This window comes from Neophocaena asiaeorientalis, unplaced genomic scaffold (assembly GCF_003031525.2).
Source record: "Neophocaena asiaeorientalis asiaeorientalis breed wild unplaced genomic scaffold, Neophocaena_asiaeorientalis_V1.1 scaffold114, whole genome shotgun sequence".
In the NCBI taxonomy this organism is placed as follows: Eukaryota; Metazoa; Chordata; class Mammalia; order Artiodactyla; family Phocoenidae; genus Neophocaena; species Neophocaena asiaeorientalis.
The window spans coordinates 9,222,188-9,244,721 of NW_020173116.1; the positions used below are offsets into that span (position 1 = coordinate 9,222,188).

General features: G+C 36.5%; 1 protein-coding gene across 8 annotated transcripts in view; it reads right to left on the reverse strand.

Moving 5' to 3' along the window:
* TSGA10 (testis specific 10) overlaps nt 1-22,534 on the reverse strand; it is a 101,518-nt gene that overhangs the window by 14,566 nt on the left and 64,418 nt on the right. For 7 of the 8 annotated variants that reach the window (XR_003003144.1, XM_024743943.1, XM_024743940.1 and 4 more), the window contains 5 exons: nt 21,047-21,102; nt 19,744-19,912; nt 16,064-16,174; nt 12,286-12,471; nt 4,330-4,539 (listed from right to left, as the gene is read on the reverse strand). Coding sequence is in view for 7 of the 8 variants with exons in the window: in XM_024743943.1 (XP_024599711.1) it covers nt 4,330-4,539; nt 12,286-12,471; nt 16,064-16,174; nt 19,744-19,912; nt 21,047-21,102 (732 nt within the window). In the remaining variant the exon portion in view is untranslated. The remainder of the gene's footprint in view (nt 1-4,329; nt 4,540-12,285; nt 12,472-16,063; nt 16,175-19,743; nt 19,913-21,046; nt 21,103-22,534) is intronic. The other variant, XM_024743941.1, reaches the window with a different exon arrangement.

Consider the following 22,534-nt stretch of genomic DNA (forward strand, 5'->3'; position numbering starts at 1 on the left):
AAGAGGAAATAGGCAATCTACCTGAAAAAGAATTCAGAGTAATGATAGTAAAGATGATCCAGAATCTCAGAAGTAGAATGGAGGCATGGATCGAGAAAATACAAGAAATGTTTAACAAAGATCTAGAAGAACTAAAGAACAAACAAACAGAGATGAACAATACAATAACTGAAATGAAAAATACACTAGAAGGAATCAATAACAGAATAACAGAGGCAGAAGAATGAATAAGTGAGCTGGATGACAAAATGGTAGAAATAACTGCAGAAGGAGCAGAATAAAGAAAAAACAATGAAAAGAATTGAGGACAGTCTCAGAGACCTCTGGGACAACACTAAACACACCAACATTTGAATTATAGGAGTCCCAGAAGAAGAAGACAAAAAGAAAGGGTCTGAGAAAATATTTGAAGAGATTATAGTCGAAAACTTCCCTAACATGGGAAAGGAAATAGTCACCAAAGTCCAGGAAGCACAGAGAGTCCCCTACAGGATAAACCCTAGGAAAAACACACCAAGACACATATTAATCAAACTAACAAAAATTAAATTCAAAGAAAAAATATTAAAAGCAGCAAGGGAAAAACAAAAAATAACATACAAAGGAATCCCCATAAGGTTATCAGCTGATTTTTCAGCAGAAATTCTGCAGGCCAGAAGGGAGTGGCAGGATATATTTAAAGTGATGAAAGAGAAAAACCTACAACCAAGATTACTCTACCCAGCAAGGATCTCATTCAGATTCGATGGAGAAGTCAAAAGCTTTTCAGACAAGCAAAAGCTAAGAGAATTCAGCACCACAAAACCAGCTTTAAAATGAATGCTAAAGAAACTTCTCCAGGCGGAAAACACAAGAGAAGAAAAAAACCCACAAAAAAACAATTAAGAAAATGTTAATAGGAACATACATATCGATGATAACCTTGAATGTAAATGGAATAAATGCCCCAACTAAAAGACACAGACTGGCTGAATGGATACAAAAACAAGACCCATATAGATGCTGTCTACAAGAGGCCCACTTCAAACCTAGGGACACATACAGACTGAAAGTAAACACATGGAAAAAGATATTCCATGCAAATGGAAATCAAAAGAAAGCTGGAGTAGCAATACTCATATCAGATAAAGTAGATTTGAAAATAAAGACTGTTACAAGAGATAAGGAGGGGCACTACATAATGATCAAAGGATCAATCCAAGAAGAAGATATAACAATTATAAATGTTTATGCACCCAACATAGGAGCACCTCAATACATAAGGCAAATGCAAACAACCATGAAAGGAGAAATTGACAGTAACACAGTAATAGTAGGGGACATTAACACCCCACTTACACCAATGGACAGATCATCCAAAATGAAAATAAATAAGGAAACACAAGCTTTAAATAACACAATAGCCCAGATAGATCTCACTGATATTTATAGAACATTCCACCCCAAAGTGGCAGAATACACTTTCTTCTCAAGTGCACATGGAACATTCTCCAGGATAGATCACATCTTGGGTCACAAATCAAGCCTCAGAAAATTAAAGAAAACTGAAATTGTTATCAAGCATCTTTTTCTGACCACAACGCTATGAGATTGGAAATCAATTACAGAAAAAAATCTGTAAAAAGACACAAATACATGAGGCTAAACAGTGCGCTACTAAATAACCAAGAGATCACTGAAGAAATCGAAGAAGAAATAAAAAAATACATAGAAACAAATGAGAATGAAAACATGACGACCCAAAACCTATGGGATGCAGAAAAGCAATTCTAAAAGGGAAGTTTATAGCAATTCAATCTCACCTCAAGAAACAAGAAAAATCTCAAATAAACAATCTAACCCTACACTTGAAACAACTAGAGAAAAAAGAACAAAGAAAACCCAAATCAGTGGTAGGAAAGAAATCATAAAGATCAGAGCAGAAATAAATGAAATAGAAACAAAAGCAAAGAACAATAAAACTAAAAGCTGGTTCTTTGAGAAGAAAAACAAAATTGATAAACCCTTAGCCAGACACATCAAGAAAAAAAGGGATTAAAAAATGGGCAGAACAACTAAATAGACATTTCACCAAGGAAAACATACAGATGACCAAGAGGCACATGAAAAGATGCTCAACATCACTAATTATTAGAGAAATGCAAATCAAAACCACTATGAGGTATCTCCTCACATGGGTCAGAATGGCCATTATCAAGAAATCTAGAAACAATAAATGCTGGAAAGGGTGTGGTTAAAAGGGAACCCTCCTGCACTCTTGGTGGGAATGTAAACTGATACAACCACTATGGAGAACAATATGGAGGTTCCTTAAAAAACTAAAAGTAGAACTACCATATGACCCAGCAATCCCACTACCAGGCATATACCCTGAGAAAACCAGAATTCAAAAAGAGTCATGTACCACAATGTTCACTGCAGCTCTATTTACAATAGCCAGGACATGGAACCAGCCTAAGGGTCCATCAACAGATGAATGGATAAAGAAGATGTGACACATATATATAATGGAATATTACTCAGCCATAAAAAGAAATGAAAATGAGTTATTTGTAGTGAGATGGATGGACCTAGAGTCTGTCATACAGAGTGAAGTAAGTCAGAAAGAGAAAAACAAATACCATACGCTAACGCATATATATGGAATCTAAAAAAATAAAATAAAATGGTACTGATGGACCTAGTTTCAGGGAAGGAGAAAAGAGGCAGACATAGAGAATGGACTTGAGGACATGGGGTGGGAGGGCGAAGCTGGGGCAAAGTGAGAGTAGCATCGACATATATACACTACTGAATGTACAATAGTTGGCTGGTGGGAAGCAGCAGCATAGCACAGGGAGATCGGCTTGGGGATTTGCGATGACCTAGAGGGTTGGGATAGGGAGGATGGGAAGGAGGCTCAAGAGGGAGGGTATATGGGGACACGTGTATGCATATGGCTGATTCGCTTTGCTGTGCAACAGAAACTCACACAGTGTTGTGAAGCAATTATACTGCAATAAAGATCTATTAAAAAAGAAAGAAATTCTGCAATATGCTACAACATAGATGAACCTTAAGGACATTATGCTAAGTGAAATAAGTCAGCCTCCCAAAGACAAATACATTATGATTCCACTTATGTGAGTTACTTAGAGTAGTCAAAATCATCAAGACAGAAAATATAATGGTGGTTGCCAGGGGCTGCAGGGAAGAGAGAATGGGGAGTTATTGTTTAATAGGTATAGAGTTTCAGATTTATAAGATGAAAGAAGTTATGGTCATGGACAGTGGTGATGGCTGCAAAACAATGTGAAAACCTCTGAACTTTAAAATGGTTAAGATGGTAAAGGTTATATGTATTTTAACCTTTTAATAATTTTAATAAGAGAAAAAATATTTAAAGACTAGTAAGTAAGCAACAAAACCTGTAGTAAACATCCTTAAAAGATTAAAAAATAAATATAAATCATTATTGATTTTATATTTAGTTCTGCTAAGGGTAATAATTTTAAAGATTACTAATCCTTTTGGTTATGGTGTATTTGTGTATGTGTATCAACATATAACCAAAATGTGTTGATATTTCAATTATACTATGCAACTTGAATACATATCCCTTCAGGATTCAGGCTCCATCTATTTTTCCAGATGCATCTCAGCCACCTGGCCATTGCAAATGACTTACTACTCACTCAAGAACTTACTTATAACTTCAGACCATTGCCTAAGTGGTTGTCCCCTCTGAATGGGATGCCTCATCACTTCTGAGTTCAGTAGTGTGCCCTTGTGAACTCCTCTCTGACACCCATAGGCCAAAAAGGAATTCCCTCTCTGAAAACGTGAGCATTCCTTACTAGTAAAATATTCACCCCAAATAATTTGTATGTCAATACCAGGAGGCCCTTGAGGGCAGGGGACTGTATCTTTTGAACATTATATTCACAGTGGCAAGCACAATGTCAGGCACATGGTAGACACAGTCAAGTGAATTACAGTTTAAAAGAACTCAGCCAAATAGTAAATTTTGCTTAAAAGGATATCATTAAAGTTATTATTTTGCTAGATAAACCTCAGCCTCATGGTTCTTTGCTGATTGATATGTCAATGTGTTTTATACTTCTTTTGGCTAAAAGTAAATGCAAATTATACACTCAAAGGAAGAGCTTCTGTTATGGTGTTGAGTTGTTTGGAACACAGCATAAATTAATTTCTTGGACTTTAAAAATAAAATCTAAAGTTGAAAGGCATGGCTTGATGTAATATTTTATTAAAAAATAGTTCATTTTTTGAAAATGGTGGTAATTTTATAGTAATATTAAAAGAACCATTTAAAAACATAATACATACCATTTCTATTTCTTGATCTTTAGCAACCAGCTGTCGATTAAGAAGTTCTTTGCCTGAGTCAAGTTTAATGCAAAGTTCCCTTGTGGAAGACAAGTCTGCAAGGGCAGACACTTTTTCAAACTGAACCTTCTGAAGCTCCTCTTCCATCTTTACAACAGACTTATGTAAAGTAGCAATCTGGGACTTGTAAGACCGTTCTGCATTTAAGTGCTGCAAGGACAAAATTATTATATATATGTATTTTTTTAACTTGAAAAAAACCTACAGCATGGAAAACAAAGTGGGGCAAATATTTTAACGATAATACTTTTAGATTATAAGGAACTTTAGATGATATAGGTGGCAATAGTATGCACAAAACATTCTGGGAAAGATAAATTTGGGCTTCAAATTTCTATATATAAAATCCAGGAGTAAAGTGGTCAACTGGTCGTTCTTTTTTTTTTTAAAATAAATTTATTTATTTATTTATTTTTGGCTGCGTTGGGTCTTTGTTGCTGCACACAGGCTTTCTCTAGTTGCGGCGAGAGGGGGCTACTCTTCATTGCAGTGCGCGGGCTTCTCACTGCAGTGGCTTCTCTTGTTGCGGAGCACGGGCTCTAGGCACACGGGCTTCAGTAGTTGCAGCACATCGGCTCAGTAGTTGTGGCACACGGGCTTAGTTGCTCCGCGGCATGTGGGATCTTCCAGGACCAGGGATTGAACCCGTGTCCCCTGTATTGGCAGGCAGATTCTTAACCACTATGCCACCAGAGACGTCCCTGGTCATTCTTTTCAACGTATTTAGAAAACAATTTAAAAGTCTCATCCCCAAAGTGAGTTGAGATATACACGTTTGGCCTGTAGTTCTGTCTATATTTGCCATAGTTCCAATTATTCTACAGTATAAATATTATTATTGTTAAAGACAAAACATTATCTACTGTTTCATTCACAATACCCATTTTCTAATTCTTGAATGGCATGCTGATATGGATCATAATATCATAAAATGAGAGCTGATAACTCTCTAGCACTTACTAATACCTCTGAGGGAAAAAGACTCCGGGCAAGTATAAATCAAGAACACGTCCACATTATGGAAAATAAGAGCATGTCTTTAAAACTGTAATATAAGAGTCAAGTTATATAAATGCTTTCAAATGTTCAAGATAATTCCACACACCGCCCCTTTTTTTTTCAGAAAAATGTCTTATGTAAGTGCACTGCCACCTACAGAGTATTTGCTATTATGTGAGACTAACAGAACTGAGAGACAAATAAAGAAATGTTTCTGCTTTTACAAGCATTTTTACAAGTACAATGCACAAAAAATTGCTCCTGGAATAAGTTATTTGGCCACAATTCACTCCTACTTTTCTGCCTCCCTTCCTTCCTCACTCACTCAATTTCTCACTCATTCTTCAAACAACTTTCTATCCATCCATCCACCCACCTGCCCATCCATTCCATACTTATTGAGTATATTCTATGTTCCAGTCAATGTGCCTTGATGCATATCCAATGATAAGCAAAATGGTCTCTGCTCTCATGAAGTTTCCAGACTATGGGGGAATCATGCATTAATAAAATAATCATACACATGAATATGTAAATATATATTAAGCAAATATTTCTAGAAAACTATAGAACACAGGAAAGTGACCTAGCCTGATGGGATCGGGGAAATCAGGAAAGTCTTCTCTAAGTAAATGACACTTGAACTGAGATCTGAAGAGTGAGTAGATATACAGTGTGTTGGCGGAGGGTGGCTTTTCAAATCAGAGGATGCTAAGTGCAAAGCAAGAGCAGAGAGAAGGCTAGTATGGCTAGAGCTCAGAGACTACAGGGAAGAGTGATAGGAGGTACAGTTGAAAAGGTATATAATTTACAAAATAGAGCCTAGTAAGCCATGTAAAATTTAGGTCTTTATTACCTTTATTACAATTGACAGATCTTACAGAGTAGGTTATGTGATCGGTTTTGTGTTTTGAGAAGAATGCTTTGGACGTTTCAGGTTCTAGTAAAATAGCTGATTAAGCTAAGAGGAAAATCTGGATAAAATAGAATAAAAAATTATTTTTGCAGTTCATAGTCGAACTTGCAGGTAAGAAAGAGAAATTCTCACATGCCGAAAACAGAGAAAACAAAACCAGAGCAAGGAGCAAATGAGCAGGTCTGAAGCTAAGAGTTGGGGGTTGGAAGACCCAGTAATGGCAAATGGCTTAACACACTCAAGTAAGACTAGGAGACAAGAATTTAGGACTAATGGAGAGTTGGAATTGAGATCTCCATATAATCTGGGACCCTTGAAAGGAGACTCCAGGAAAAAAAAATCCACTCAACCTCACAGAGAGACAACCAAAAGTTTATCTTGACCTAGTCTCTGGATAAGGAAAAAAAATGTCTTCTGTAAGAAACTGAAAACTTTGGTCTGGCTTCACCCAATTTTGGAGTCTGACTTTACCCTGCCATACCCAATTCTAAACTTTAACATAATGTTTGTTCCATGCCTATGATAACTCAGAGTCCTTTTGTAGAAGCAGATGCACCTCCCTGAAATTCATAGTGAAGCACAACAGGAAAGATGAACGTTTTCTGTCTGTGTTGTGGAGGTCTTGAGAGCTACTCTCTATCACAAAACGATCCTCTAGTCTCCATTCCTGGCAGATTTAGGACTTAAGAGTTCCCAGGAAATCCTTTCTCCCACATGTTCCACTTGTGTTTTTACAATAACTCCTGTTTTCTTGAACTAGCTGGAATAGATCTCTTTTCCTTACACTTGAACAAGTTTTAATATATAAATGAATTTACTCTGACATGTGAACACATATTAAATGTCTTCAAAAATGTTTTCCTTTTAGAAAAAGTGAAAAATGTATCCTTAGGAAATCCCAAATTTCAGTAACATATATTCTGCTAAGTATATTTTACCAAAGTTCTGCAGAGAACTGGATTTTTAGAATTGGGTTGAGCATGTTTTATACCAAACTCTTGGCCCTGATCACTATTGCCCTTAATATCACCTAAAGTCAACCCTCCTGGATTTGATCACAAGGTTTTAGGATCAAGGATAGCAATATTGTCATATAACAATGACAAAAACAAACAACACTGATATTGAAACAAGCATACCAATTATTTATAAGGTTCTTTGAGCAAGAGTTATTTACAGTGATTAAAGGAGATGATTTTTAATATATTCATGACAAACAAAAGAAGCAACGATGAATAAAGAATTCTGTAAACATATGGGTAGATACAAATAAGGATTGACAAAGAATAAGAACAATAGTAATGATTTATTTTTAAGAATATAAAAACAAGGTGGAACTAAAATAGTACACAATAGTATCATAAAAGATTGGTGTATGTGTGTGTGTGTGAAACAGAAAATAAGAGAGAGGGCACAAGATCTAGTAAGCAGTAGTTTTATGCTCAGTATTCAAATTTTCTCAGGATCATATATTATTGTTTAGGAGGAAGGTTGGAGATACTAACAACAGACTTTGTTAAGTATGCATATTATAATTTTAACTACCAAAAGAAGAGATTGAGAACATATAACTTCCAAACCAATCAGCAGTGGGGTAGGAAGTGTGTAAAGAAAATAAACACATAAAAGACATATAAAAAAAGGATGTTCTTCAGAAATGAGGGTGAAATAAGTACTCTTTAAAACAAACAATACGTGAGAAAATTCAATGCCAATGTACTACAAGAAACGGTTTTTTTTCCCCCTCAGTTGAAAAGAACTTAGCTCTTACCACTTTATTTTATTTTACTTACTTTTTGTTAACTTTTTTTCTATTTGTTACTTTATTTAGAAGAAATGTTTAAAGGAACTTCTTCTAGCAAAAAGGAAATTATAGTAGATGAAAACTTGGATCTCCCCAAAGGAATGAAGAGCATGAGAAATAGTAAATATGTGGGTGAATAAAAAAGTCTTTCATATTTTAATTTCTTTAAAGATAACTATTTAAAGTTAAAATAATAATGTACTGTGGGGTTTACAATATATGTAGAATAAAAATGGAGGAACAGTAGGATAAAGAATGGGAGGGGGAAGTAAAGGGGTACTAAGAAGTAATCTATTATTTGAAGGTAGACTGTGACAATTAAAAGATACATGGTCTATACTCCAGAATAATCAGCAGAAAAAAATAATGATGTACAGCTCATAAGGCCATAATCGAGATAGAATGGAATACTAAAAAAAAATACTCAAAAGAAGGCAGAAAAAGAGTGAAAAGGAAACAAAAAATAAGTGGGACAAACAGAAAACAATAACATGGTAGATTTACACACAACTATATTAATAATTCCATTAAATATAAATGGCCCAAAGACAACTAAAAGACAGATGTAAAACAGGATAAAAAAGCAAGATCCAACCATACGCTGTCTAAAGGAATACTATTTTAAACATAAAGACATAGAAAGATTAAAAACAAAAGCATGGAAAAAGATATACCATACAAACAATAATTAAAAGAAGTCTGAAGTGGCTATATTAATACCTTACAAAGTATACTACAGAATGAGAAGCATTACAATGGATAAAGAGATGAATTCATTAAGAAGTAATATAACACAGATTCAAATACATGAAGTAACATGACAGAACTGAAAGAAAAAATACACAAATATGTTTGGAGATTTCAACACTCTTCTCTCAATAATTGGTAGAACAAGTAAACAGAAACTCAGTAATGATAGGAATTGAAAAACACTATTGATGAACTTGACCCAATAGACATTTATAGAACATTTTACCCAACAACAAAATAATATACGTTATATTCATGTGTACATGGAAAACCCAGAAAGATGACCATATGCTAGCCATACAGTCTCAATAAATGTAAAAGACTGAAAAATCAATAACTAGAAAGGTATTTTTTTTTAAATCTCCAAATACTGAAAATTAAACAATACCACAAAATAATTTAAGGGTAATCAGTAAATTATTTTGACATAAAATAAAATGAAAACATATCAACTGTGTAGAATAAGGTTCCATTTCTGGCACGGCAGTGTAAGCAGCTCCACAGAACCAGTGAAAACTATAAAAAAGCAACCTTAAATGGTCTTTAAATAGTCTCTGGAAATGGTCTTAAGAACATACAGTAAATGAAGAAATACTTTTAAGAAAACCAACTAAAACTGGGAGAAAACAGGAAAAGTCCGTGACATCTGAAGTATGACCCTCTCTCCCCACACCCAGCTCAGCACGATGGAAATTCCACTCCAGGTGGGTGCAGCTAAAAACAATGCTCCCTCTCCCCTCAGTATTCAGTCAAGAACTATAGTGTATTCCCAGGAGAGGGAGGCTATCAGCATTTCTCATGCCACTCCAAAAGCTACTTAGTTCAGAGGCCAAGTTTCTGGCAACACTGTCTGGGAGATGGGGGCTCCCTTCTTCTGACCAGCCTCTCCACATGGGATGGAGGTTCTATCTTGTTTGTGGCATACTGAGAACACTGGCTCTGATTCTCCTTGACACAGGTTATTCATAAGGAAGAGGTTCCATACCTGGAGAGGGACGCTGAGAAGGCCAGAGGCTACAGCCATATACCCACCATTCCCTCCAAGTGCCCAGATCCTAAAGTGGGCACGTCACTCAAAGAGAACTGCACCACTGTCCCCATACCAGCTTTAGAGCCAGGGCTCAGAGATTTTGCCCAGGGAGAGAGAGAGGCCTTAAAGCAGGAAGCTCCTAAATTCTTCCAAAGGAATTTTACTTCATTTACAACTGACTATAGGAAAATTCAAGTCTAAGGCACTCTCAAGAACAATGGAAGGTACAGCGAAAATACTTCGAGGCTATGTTGAAAAGAAATTTAAAAAAGAATGGTAAACTCCTTAAGAGATACAAGCTCCACCATAGGGCAGCTAGTTTACCAGTGAAAATTAGGGGAAGAGACTGCTAAGAAGAATGTTCTCGGGTTCAGAAAAAACTCAAACATTGACCTCAACAGCTATCCCTGTAAAACAACCCAAATTTAATTGAATCAGTCTATGAAGCAATTTGTGCTTGAGGGCACTGTTGAAAACAATAAAGCAAACAGCCAGAGATTAGCTGGGCTTAACAGCTCAGTGTAGTAAAGGAAGAGAGTCAAAAAAGGCCCTGCCAAAACCACTGTCATTGCAGGGTAACTGTGGACGCATTCAAGGCCGCACCTCTGAGGAGAAACATCAGAGGCTTCACCCTTCAACGGGAAAGGGGAGAAAGAGATTTCACCAAATAATCCAGCCAGTCTCTAATCATATAAACAAGCAGCCTTCCAGTTTCTGTTCCAACATGTAAACAGCTTAGAGATCATCACTCCCATGCTCACAATACGAAAAAAGCAGAAAATACGACAATAAACAACTCCTCTTTGATCTGTCAGAGAATTGAAGACATAAAATGAATCACTGCGCCCAAAATATAGAGGAAGGTAAATACAGAGAATTGCAGCTTACCAGGAGGAGAAACTGCCGTTGGAGCTAGCAACCGGTAGCGACACTTAAAGGGTAATTGACCACCTGCTAGAGACTGAGCATGAACTAGCTTGAGAGATACATCCTCCCGGGCTCCCAGCCTGAGGAGAACCCCACATTTTTATTAGTTTTACCTCCTGCAGCCCACTGGGTTTTCAGGATTAATATCCGAGAAAAATCCCCTCATGCTTCTAGCAGGGGGAGGGGAAAAGTAACCATTTTGAATAATCCCACAGAATTCTGTCCTTCTTGACAAAGGTTTGCCCTCAAAGGAGATGATTTTGTGACAGCGTAACCAACATGGTTGTACCAGAGCCTAACCAATGTGGAGGGATGGTAGTACCTAACGCAGAGCCTCTCAAGCCTTTCTACCTCATCTAAGGGAGAAAAAAACTGAGAAACACTGGTGAAGGTCACATCCCAGGGGCACATGCCCACTAAAAGACTAAGACCTAATCGTAGGATAAGAGAACACATCTCCTCCACCTACACGTCACTACCACATCAACAGGGCTCCTGTATAATAATAGGAGGTCACAGTTGAAAGAACTACAAGGTTCAGACTCTATTTAAGGAGTCTCTTAAGTGAACCCAAAGACAATAGAGGAGACAAAGAAGGACACCAGAAGGAATTTTAGCCTCTCTGACATGCACGGCTACAGTAAACAGTAATCATAGCCTAACTCATAGATAAACACAAAACTTCACAGTAAAGGCCTATTTACCTCAGTAACTTTTACCAAATGCTGCTTGTTGCAGCATTTTATTATAGAAAAAGTGAAGACAGTTAAATGTCCTTTAGTATGGGAATGAATTTTAAAAATAAAATATTTTATTCAATGACTATAGAAGCAACTGTTTAGATGTACACTCTATGTATTAAAATAGATACATTTCAAAATTATAATATTGAGCAAAAAAGGCAAATTGCAAATAGATACCTACAGTATATTATCACTTAAAAAAACTTAAAGCACACAAAACATTATACATCATTTGTGGGTGACAGATATGTAGAAAAAGTACAAACATATGACAAAGAGTTATACAACTGACATGAAAGTTCTACATACCAACCATTAGGGAGGGAGGAGAAGAAAGGATGAGGAGTTGTATCTGCAATGTTTCGTTTTTTTAAATAAAGAGAGACTTTATTTAAATAATAAATATATTCTTTATAAATATGGCAAAATGTTAGCACCCTTCAACTTTGGAGATGGGCATATGTGGGTCTTTTATATTACTTTTGGGGAGGGCACTGTTTTTGTATGCTTGAAATAGTTTCTAATTTTTAAAAATGCTAAAGATTATTCTAGTTGTAGAGTAGGTAAGAGATTAGAGAACCAGAGCGGAGAACAGTTAACAGACTGCAATTCACAGTATATTTAAATAACTTAAGTGTTTGTTTATACACTTAATTTACGGAAAGCCAAACAAAACTCTTTTAAATATGATACAGGATGTACTACAGGCATATTTTACCAAACTTACCTGCTCGACCTCTCTGTTGAGGGCATCTACCTTTTCTTTTAATCTGTTACCCTCTGCCTCAGCAGTGATAAGTTCTAATTTGAGGGTACTGTTATCTGCCTCTGCTTGACGGGACTTATTTTCCCAGTTTTCAGCATCTTCACTGGCTTTTCGGAGTTGGTCCATCATTTGCTGGTTCTCAGATTCCTAAAAAGCAAATCTTAGGTATTACTTTAGGAGAGTAAAATGTTAAACATGTGATGCAAATTAAACATTATTTGCCAGGCCACTGGGAATCTACTTGCCACGATGACCGACTGTACCACAATCTCAAGGACTCCTATCTCTACTCTCAGTTTAGAAAATTGGTCATCCTGTAATTAACAGAAGGGAATGGGAGCAGGATCTGCCCTGGCTGCTGAGTCACACTCACTCATCTAGTAAAGTTTTCACTCTTATCTTCAAGACCTCAATGAACATGTTCTTCTATTTGCTTTTGTTCAAACAAAATCCTCATTGCCTCCACATAGCTGCTTACTGACTACTTGCTGGTCTGGTTTCCGAGCTTCTGCCTCGACCTGACCTTTTGTATCTGTGTAATTCCCTTGTTCCTGAGTGCTCTTCTGGGTTGTACTACGGCTATAGAGCTTCTGCCTGCTTGCATATCTTAAGCGTCAGCTTCTGATAATTCTCTTGGTTTGGCATGTTTCCTATCTGGTTCCTGCCTTTCATTCATAACCCCAGCCTTAATTTCCTCGATCATGGACTGTTCTATAATTCACTTTTGCTCACTGTTCTAATAACTTGCCTGAAGTTGCTCAGAAGTAAAATATGGAACCTATGCCAATAAACACTACTCATAAATATACATTCATGTATATACTGGGCATACAGTATAGAACCACTGTTAGAACCTATCATGATAAAGTTCTATCATGATGGACTGACTAAAGTAGGATCCCATTTCTAAAGGAAAACAATCAGCTCCTCAAATAATATATTATACGGAGTAATAATTATGAAGCTACTTTAAAAAATATTATTTTAGTAGTATGGTATGGCCAACTCGTTCTAAAAAATCATTCATAATTTTCGTAATTCATTAAAAAGGCACTAGATCTCTTCACCTCCTACCTGTTAATAAACAGTTCAGAAACACTGGAATAAGCAACATCTAATTGTATAAGGCAAATTACAATAAACAACATCGCATTGTATAAAGCTTTCAAATCAGATTTTTCTCATAAATATGATTAATCATGAGACTGGTTGAAATTCAGCTAATATTGCCACCTTGTGGTCTGGCTGTACCTTGACCAATATGAAGGATCTTTGCCAAGTCTGTTGATTAACAAGTTAACATACTAAACTACTGTATTGGCTTCTAAGATTCAGATATTCCAAATGTGCCAGTAGGAATCTGATGTGTGTTTTCTATTATTGTACTAAAAATAACAGTTGTGTACAGAGTATGTACTTGGGAGTTACATGATATAATATACATAAACTGAATTTTATCCACATTAATTTTTACCCTCTTTAACTTTCTGTAGCACTTATTGTGTGTGTCATTCTCTTAAAAGTGCCTTATAGCTTTATGTAGTTAGCTGTGGATGTACCATCTCCCCAGTAACCCCTCAGATTCCTCAAAGATAGGAACCATTTTTATGTTGAATTCAGTTTTCTAAGGTAGGAATCATTTTTATATTAAATTTGGCTTTGTGACTAGTTAATATATGGTTCCAAGTTTAAGCAGCGAAAAAGACTGCATTAAAACATCTCTCTGCCCTCTAACCACTTAGTGCCCTCCCTCCCAGCAGCCGGCAACCACAGTTTACCCTTTTCTGTACCTGCCCAAAGCAGCCAGAGCAGTGTGGGGTGCAAGATGGGCAACATTATAAAGAAAGTGCAACTGATCTTTGGTATTCTCCAGTTCTCTCTTTGCAGATCTCTTTCCCTCTTTCTGGTGCTTCCCCACCAGTTCCCTCTGGTTGACCACTGGGCTCTTTACATCCCTCCACCAGGGCAAAGGCAAAGCTGCTGCCTCAGCTGGAATCCTTTGCACTTCCTGTCTGAATTATGGATACAGCCTCTCCTAACTGCTCTTCCCCCTCTTTTGTTACCCTTCTGATTTATTCTTTTTCCAACATTTCCTGAACAATCTTTCTAAAAGGCAATTCTTCAAATAACTTCTGTGTATGTTGTAATGAAAGCTTCCTAAAAATACAGTTCAGACATATCCTTCTTACCTCTTTATTACCACCCACCTTCACATTCCACTCTAGCTACAAGAGCTACTTTTCCCCCCTCTACTTGTTGTCCCCACTGCCGGGGGTGCCATTCTGTTTCCTCGCAGTTTTTCAACTCTGTCACCTCAGTGCCCAGCATACTGCACACTGAATGGATGGGTGATGAATAAAGGACTCGACAATCCTTAATGGACCTCCCTACCAAAATGGACCCGTGATCCTTTCTCTCGGGGGGTGCCTGGATCCATCCAGCTATGTTGTGAAACGGAGTCTCAAAAAAGAACTCACATGAGGATGCTAAAAGCTGAGAGGAGTTTGATGTGTGATGTCTGAAAATACAATTCCAGAATCTAAAAGCCCCAATCCCTAATGGTGGAATTTCAGGTAATGCGATGGGCTAGGGAGAAAAAGTGTCTAACACTGACTGAAAGCTTACTACGCTAAACGTTGTTCAGATAGTCTTTTATTTATATTCTGCCCTATTCCAGAATAGACTTAGATGGCTCACTGTGCTAGGCGTATCTTACTCACTTGGGTGCTCTTCCCGATTACTGATGGCACACTGAGACTGAGGGAGGTTGAGTGGCCTACAGAAGTCCATGGCATTAGTGAGAGGAAGAGTCAGACCTACCTGACTCCAAAGCTTCTGTCCATTTATGACATTACATCGCTAGCACCTTCAACTCAAGAAGGGTAGGAAATCACCTGATTTGGCAACACGAGGCTGCTGCCTTACTGCCTGAAACCAAGGGTTGCAATTCAGGAGTCCTTAGACTCTCTCACCTCTCAAAGTCCTGTGGTCTTATGTACACCATAAATAAATGCTCAAGATATGTTTATGGACTGAAATTAAATGAAATGTTAAATACAATGAGGAAAACTGTTTGGGGGAGGAATTCTTATTAATGGTTTGATTGTTACGTAAGTAGGTAACACCACACCTATTACGGGAGTCAATCCAACACTATTTTATATAATAGTTTATCAAATGGACATACCTAACATCCTTGGTCTAGCTGTCTCTTTATTCCAGGGTTGTCACACATGTGTCCAAATTTATTGGGAATCATCTGATATCAGACATACCAGTCGACGTGTGTCTAGTCGACTGGTTACTAACAGAGAAATGGAGAAGAGAGCCATCTGCCCTCTGGTCCTGGGAAACAGGTGGCTCCACAACAGAGAGATCAATTCTGACCTGCTACACAGTCAGGTAGAGCCTCTTCTGTCAAAGGTTTGTAACTGTAAACTACCATTTCCACATATAAGTGAGCCCAACTTGATTCTGGCCCCTTGTTCTTCATCCAGTTAGAAGGATTCTGCTTATCTAAGATGGCTAAGTGGCAAATAAAAGGGGTGTATCCTTGAGTTACCCTTCTGGACATTGGTGACATTCTAAATATATAGTTAACACGTAATTGTCAACATCAAAATAGGTTATGCCTTAAAGAAATGCACTTGATTCAGCTGTCCCTATGAGTGCAATCAACCAACAGCTTTAGTGAAAACTCAAGTGTCTTGAGCCAAGGTGGAAATATATATATACGTACTTCGGACTTTAATATATTCTTCAGCTTATTAACCTCCAAATTAGTGTCTTGAACCTTCTGTTTAATGTCACTAAGCTCATTATGAGTATCATTCAGTTTTTTAGACAGTGCCTATAAGAAAAAGACAGTTAGATCTGACTACAGAAAATTAAAAATTGCTCTATGTCAAAACTACCATAAATTTTTAAATATTTACAGTAAATATGATAAATAAAAATTAATATACCTAATATATAAAGCTCATATAAAGACAGTGAGAAAACACAAGAGTCCAAACAGTAAATGGGCAAAGAACCCAAACACAATTCACAAAAAGGAAGCGTAAGTGGATAATACTTGAAAAAAGTTAAAATTTACTAGTAATCAAAGATATGGTAAGGAATGGGCGTTTCCATGTATTATTAGAGTAAATGTAAATTTGAGAAAAGCAAATCTGTGATCTGCTACCTGGTGATGACATGAGACATTTTTAAAAGCTCATAAAAACAAGAAAGACAAAAATGTTACTTTTTGTTAAAGGTGGGCGATGGATACTTGGGTATTCACGATACCCACGTCCACTTAGAAGGTTTTTTAATTTAAAAAAGAAACCTCATAAGCGTTTGATTCAATTTGAAACTAAATCTATAAAATTTAATGAAAAAGAATGTTTATTAAGGCATTATTTGCTATGTGACAATATTTATTCACATTAGGTGAATGATGCAGTACATAATAGTATCTACATAGTGGTAAAACCACACAGAATACTATGAATTCATGAGAAATGTTTGGAATAATTTTTAATAACAGAGAAAAATGTTAATGTATATTTGAAAAAAATCAGGATAAAACAACTCAATTTGTTTAAAATCGTGGTATTGAGGAAGAAATTTTTTTAAGGTTTCTGCTTTCCAAATCTTTTATGATATGGGTTTTTTTCTTTTTTTTAACATCTTTATTGGAGTACAATTGCTTTACATTGTGTTAGTTTCTGCTGTATAATGAAGTGAATCAGCTATACATATACATATATCCCCATATCCCCTCCCTTTTGCGTCTCCCTCCCACCCTCCCTATCCCACCCTTCTCGGTGGTCACAAAGCTCCGAGCTGATCTCCCTGTGCTATGCGGCTGCTTCCCACTAGCTATCTATTTTACATTTGGTAGTGTATATATGTCAATGCTACTCTCTCACTTCGCCCCAGCTTACCCTTCCCCCTCCCTGTGTCCTCAAGTCCATTCTCTACGTCTGCGTCTTGATTCCTGTCCTGCCCCTAGGTTCATCAGAACCATTTTTTTTTAGATTCCATATATATGTGTTAGCATACGGTATTTGTTTTTCTCTTTCTTACTTCATTCTGTATGACAGACTCTAGGTCCATCCACCTCATTACAAATAACTCAATTTTGTTTCTTTTTATGGCTGAGTAATATTCCATTGTATATATGTGCCACATCTTCTTTATCCATTCATCTGTCAATGGACACTTAGGTTGCTTTCATCTCCTGGCTATTGTAAATAGAGCTGCAGTGAACATTGTGGTACATGACTCTTTTTGAATTCTGGTTTTTTCAGGGTATATGCTCAGTAGTGGGATTACTGGGTCATATGGGAGTTCTATTTTCAGTTTTTTAAGGAACGTCCATGCTGTTCTCCATAGTTGGCTGTATCAATTTGCATTCCCACCAACAGTGCAAGAGGGTTCCCTTTTCTCCACACCCTCTCCAGCATTTATTGTTTGTAGATTTTTTGATGATGGCCATTCTGACCAGTGTGAGGTGATACCTCATTGTAGTTCTGATTTGCATTTCTCTAATGATTAGTGATGTTGAGCATCCTTTCATGTGTTTGTTGGCAATATGATATGAGTTTTTAAACAACCTGCAGTCCACAGAGGGATCCATCTTCTACTCTTGGGCCCTCTGACCCAAACAAAGGAAAAAACTATTCTTGAACATTTGTATATTGTTATGATACTAATTTTCTTCTTCTGATTATAAAAGATGTTTATGAAGGTGTAACAAACAACTATGATGTTACAGTAAGCTAATAACTGTTAAAAAATATTTATCTAGTGATTATGTGAAACACTCTACATTCTTGCCAGGCATATTCTCATCTACTCTCCATTTTTACAGTTGATAAACTGAGAGAAGTTAAATGATAGGATCACACAGCCAGGCAGGGGACTTGAACTCATGTGGGTCTTAAACACTCCACTCTATTGTCTTCTCATGTAGAACAAAGCATGATATAAAGTGCTATGTGGTTTTATCCCAGCTACATTAAAAAGTTCATGTAAAAGATAGTATAAAAATTTTTTAAGTACATTGAAAATCAGTAAAAAATACATTAACAGTGGGTAACTCTGGGTGGTAAATATGAGAGTTTTAAATCTAATTTTCATAAATATAAGTTATATTTACCTTTAGCCTATTTGCTTTAGCTATAAATAGAGCACACAAAGTAGATCCTATAAATTCACATCTCTTGTTTTTATTGCTATTAACTTTTAAAAAATAAACTTTCTTTTAAAATAGTTTTAGACTTATAGAAGAGTTATTAAAATAGTATAGACAGTGCCCATATACCCTACACTTAGCTGCCTCTATTATTAACATCTTATATTAGTATGGTAAATTTGTCACAATTCATGAACCAATATTGATACATTATTGACTAAAGTCCATATTTTATTCAGATTTCTTCCATTTTTACATAATGGCCTTTTTCTGTTCCAGGATCCCATTATTCATTAATTTTTGAACAAAGTACTTTAACACCTCAGGCAACTTTTTAATAATTAATCAAGTTTTGCATCTTTATATCTGATTATGTAAATTAAAATATTTAACAGTTTAAAAAATACAGACTTTTATGATGCAAACTGAACACATTGAGAGTGATAGCAAAGCAAGGGAAATTATTTGGACCAAAAATTTTAAAGGGGGAAGAAAGTTTCCAAGTAGAATTTTTTTTTTTCTTTTTCTTTTTTTTTTGTGGTACGCGGGCCTCTCACCATTGTGGCCTCTCCCGTTGTGGAGCACAGGCTCTGGACGCGCAGGCTCAGCGGCCATGGCTCACGGGCCCAGCCGCTCCGCGGCACGTGGGATCTTCCCGGACCAGGGCACGAACCTGTGTCCCCTGCATCGGCAGGCAGACTCTCAACCACTGCGCCACCAGGGAAGCCCCAAGTAGAATTTTTTAATGTTAAAATTAAAAGTGATATTGGTAATGAGAGCTCTGGATAAAGCTGAACTGTACTGGCTTAGAGAGGAAGTAATTAAAAGAGAAATTTTCCTAAAAAGAATCACAGTGCTAAAGAGGACCAAATAATGTATCATGGTCTGTATACTCATATTCAAACGGAGTAACAGTCCATCAAATAAATCTATGCTTTTCTTAAAAATTTCGGAAGGTTATCTTCATTTGTTGATTTATTCAAATATTTATCCTTCACTAAGGAAGTATTTCCTAAGGTTTAATGCAATTCTATTATACCCCCGTTCCTTCTTTTCTCTGATATTTAAACTATATGTCTGAAATTTCACTTAAAATTATGTGGCATATTCTGTGTAATAAAGGTAAAAAATGGCTAGTTCCAAAGCCTGAGCTTTTCTACAAAATGAAATGAGGGCTATGTCTCAGAAGAAATACCTATTTTTCTTGGAGAAAAAGACAGTAGGAACAAGTATACCTGGTTTTCTTGTTTAGCTTTAGAAAACTGTTCTTGGAGATTGTCATTCTCATGAGCCAAGATATCCCTTTCCCTGGCAATTTGAGACAGCTCATCATTTGTTTCATCCAATTGCCGACGCATTCTGGAAATGTCTTGTTCACACATAATTAGGGCTTCAGTAGACTGTCTATTCCACAAATCAAATAGTACATAAGAAGAGACATTTTATCAGAACAGAATAACAAATTTTCACAAGACAGAAGATAGACAGTTAGCATGAAAACATTTGAAGAAGTTTTAAATACATTTAAATGTGTAGGAAGAAACACTGCAGAGATAGTGCACTGAAGTTCCTCTGTGTTGCCAACATTTCACTATAAACAAGGATGCCAAATATACACAGTAGTCAATGATTTGTTAAGCATTTCAAAACTTCTGACATTCAAGTATAAGAAAGCCTTCATCCTACCTCTAGCTGCTATGGCTTAGTCTCCTCTGCAGGCTCCTCTTCTCCTGCCCTCTTAAAAATCAATGGTTCTCAGAGCTTAACCCTTAGCCTCCTGATTCTTCTCACGCTACCCCTTCTCTCAGACAATTCCTATACATATCCGTGGCTCCCAACCCTGTCTACACCCAGATGACTCTGAAATGATCACCCCAGCCTCAGCCTCTCCCTCACACTCTAGACCCTTATATTTAACTGCTAACTAGACATACTTATAAGGACATCTCAAAAGCTCTTCAAAGAAAAATCTTTTCTCACGTAGGTTCATCATGTCCAGTATTCATCCCCAGACAGGAACCTGGCATTTTCCTAGATTTTCTCCTTTACAAACACCACACTCCTGTCCTCCAAACTCCCAACCCCAATTTATCATCACCTCTGCAGCCTAGCATAAAAATCTCCGGCATAAAAATCTCAAAATTCTTTAATGATTTCTCATTGCCCACAGACTCATTTGTCTGTAACACAGGCCTCTGCCTGCCTACCTAGCCTCTTCTCCTTCATTTCTCCCCTTACACTTTGGGTTCCAACACACTCACCTACTTGTCATTCAAGAGGCTCTTGAACATGATCTATGGTTCTTTGTGGCTTTGTTATTCTTTCTACCTTGAATGCCTTCTCTTTCCTTTCCTTGGCAAACAGCGTATCCTCCCTTTACTTCCCTAAACAGACTTAGGCCTCCTTTCAACATTAGAGAGTTATCACCTTACATATAACATTAAGCTCCTTGTTTCTTACTATCTTCGTACAATACCTAACATAGTACTTTGCCCCCAATAAGTGCTCACATTTTTGTTGAATAAGTGACTTACTTACCTTGATGCCTGTTCCATCTCAGCAATGATATTCTTCATGCCTGAAATGGTCTTTTCCTTGAAAAGTAATATAAGTATTAAATAAAAAATTATCTTAAACTGTTATTTCTGTTAAAACTGAATAAACTAAAAGAATTTCCCCTCCCTTTTGGATTTCCATTTGGTTTTAAACATTTATATTCTATTTTTCTTTGCTACACTTTAAAACTAAAGCCTAATATATCAGTGTGAGTACATGTACTGGATAAAAACAATAGATTATGCTCATTTAAGCAAAGACTATACTTAGGTATATTGATATGATATCATTATATCAAATACTGTTAAAAGACGTTTTGTGCAGTTATCCAGCAACACAAGAACCCCTTAAGCACCCTGTTTTTGGAAGAAAACCAATGGTTTGGCATTGTAGTGTTCTATACTGGGAATAGGACTGATTTACTTCCTTACTTCTTCATGCTATAAAACCCAGGAAAGTGAATCATGTAAAACTGAATTTAGTTATTAAGAATAATAACTTCGACCAAGTATAATATATATATGTCATCAACATCATCTTCAAAAAGCTGTTCCAATGGAATTACTTATAAAAGTATATGATTAATTTTAGGTGTGAGTTAACAAGGAGGTAAGCATTAGGCCTAGAGCAAGGGTATAAAAAAATAAATTGCTATTCTTCCTTTTCAAGGGTATGGTGAGGAAGTAGAATTAATGGAGTCAATCAAGACTGAAATGAGGGGGAATATCTTAAGGTCATCAATACCATTCCCACACCTCCTCCTTTAAAAACTCGCTGATCCTGAACTAGTTACAGATACTTTACATAGGTTCTTAGCACTAACATTAGTCCTAAAAAAGGAAAATTATTCTTTCACTAAATACCTAGATTTCACTTTGCCCTTTAAATTTTCAAATCCTTAGTAACCAAGTAGCAAGATGAAAAACTAAATCTGTATTTCCCAACTAGTGCTGTTTTTTTCATCAGAGAGACAGGTGTGTGAGTGTGTGTGTGTGTGTGTGTGTGTGTGTGATCTTCCTTTATTCACGTGCTCCTCTCTAGGGTATTTTTATCTCTGGTTCCCCATTCTGCTTTCTGGTAGAATGGTACAGATTCCACATCTGGCAGTAATGGGTATTGAAGTATGGTTAAAATATCCATTAGCAAAACTGTTAAACCCCTTTAAGAAGCACAAGCCAATGGAAGAAAAACTCAAAGAGACAATACCACTTAAAATGGAATATTTACACATGTTTTGAAATATAACTTAATACACTTCTAAATAAATTCTGAAAAGCTCATTGAACTTCTAGTGTTTCTGACAGAAGTTCTTTGGTTAAAATTTAAACATGGCTTATAAGCCTAAAAAGGATTTTCCTTTATCAATAGAAATTCATCTTGAAAGACTCTCTAAGAACACTGTAAAGTATCCAGGGCAACAAAATTACTGTATAGAATCCAATAATATATCCTCTTAGCCTATTTTTCTCT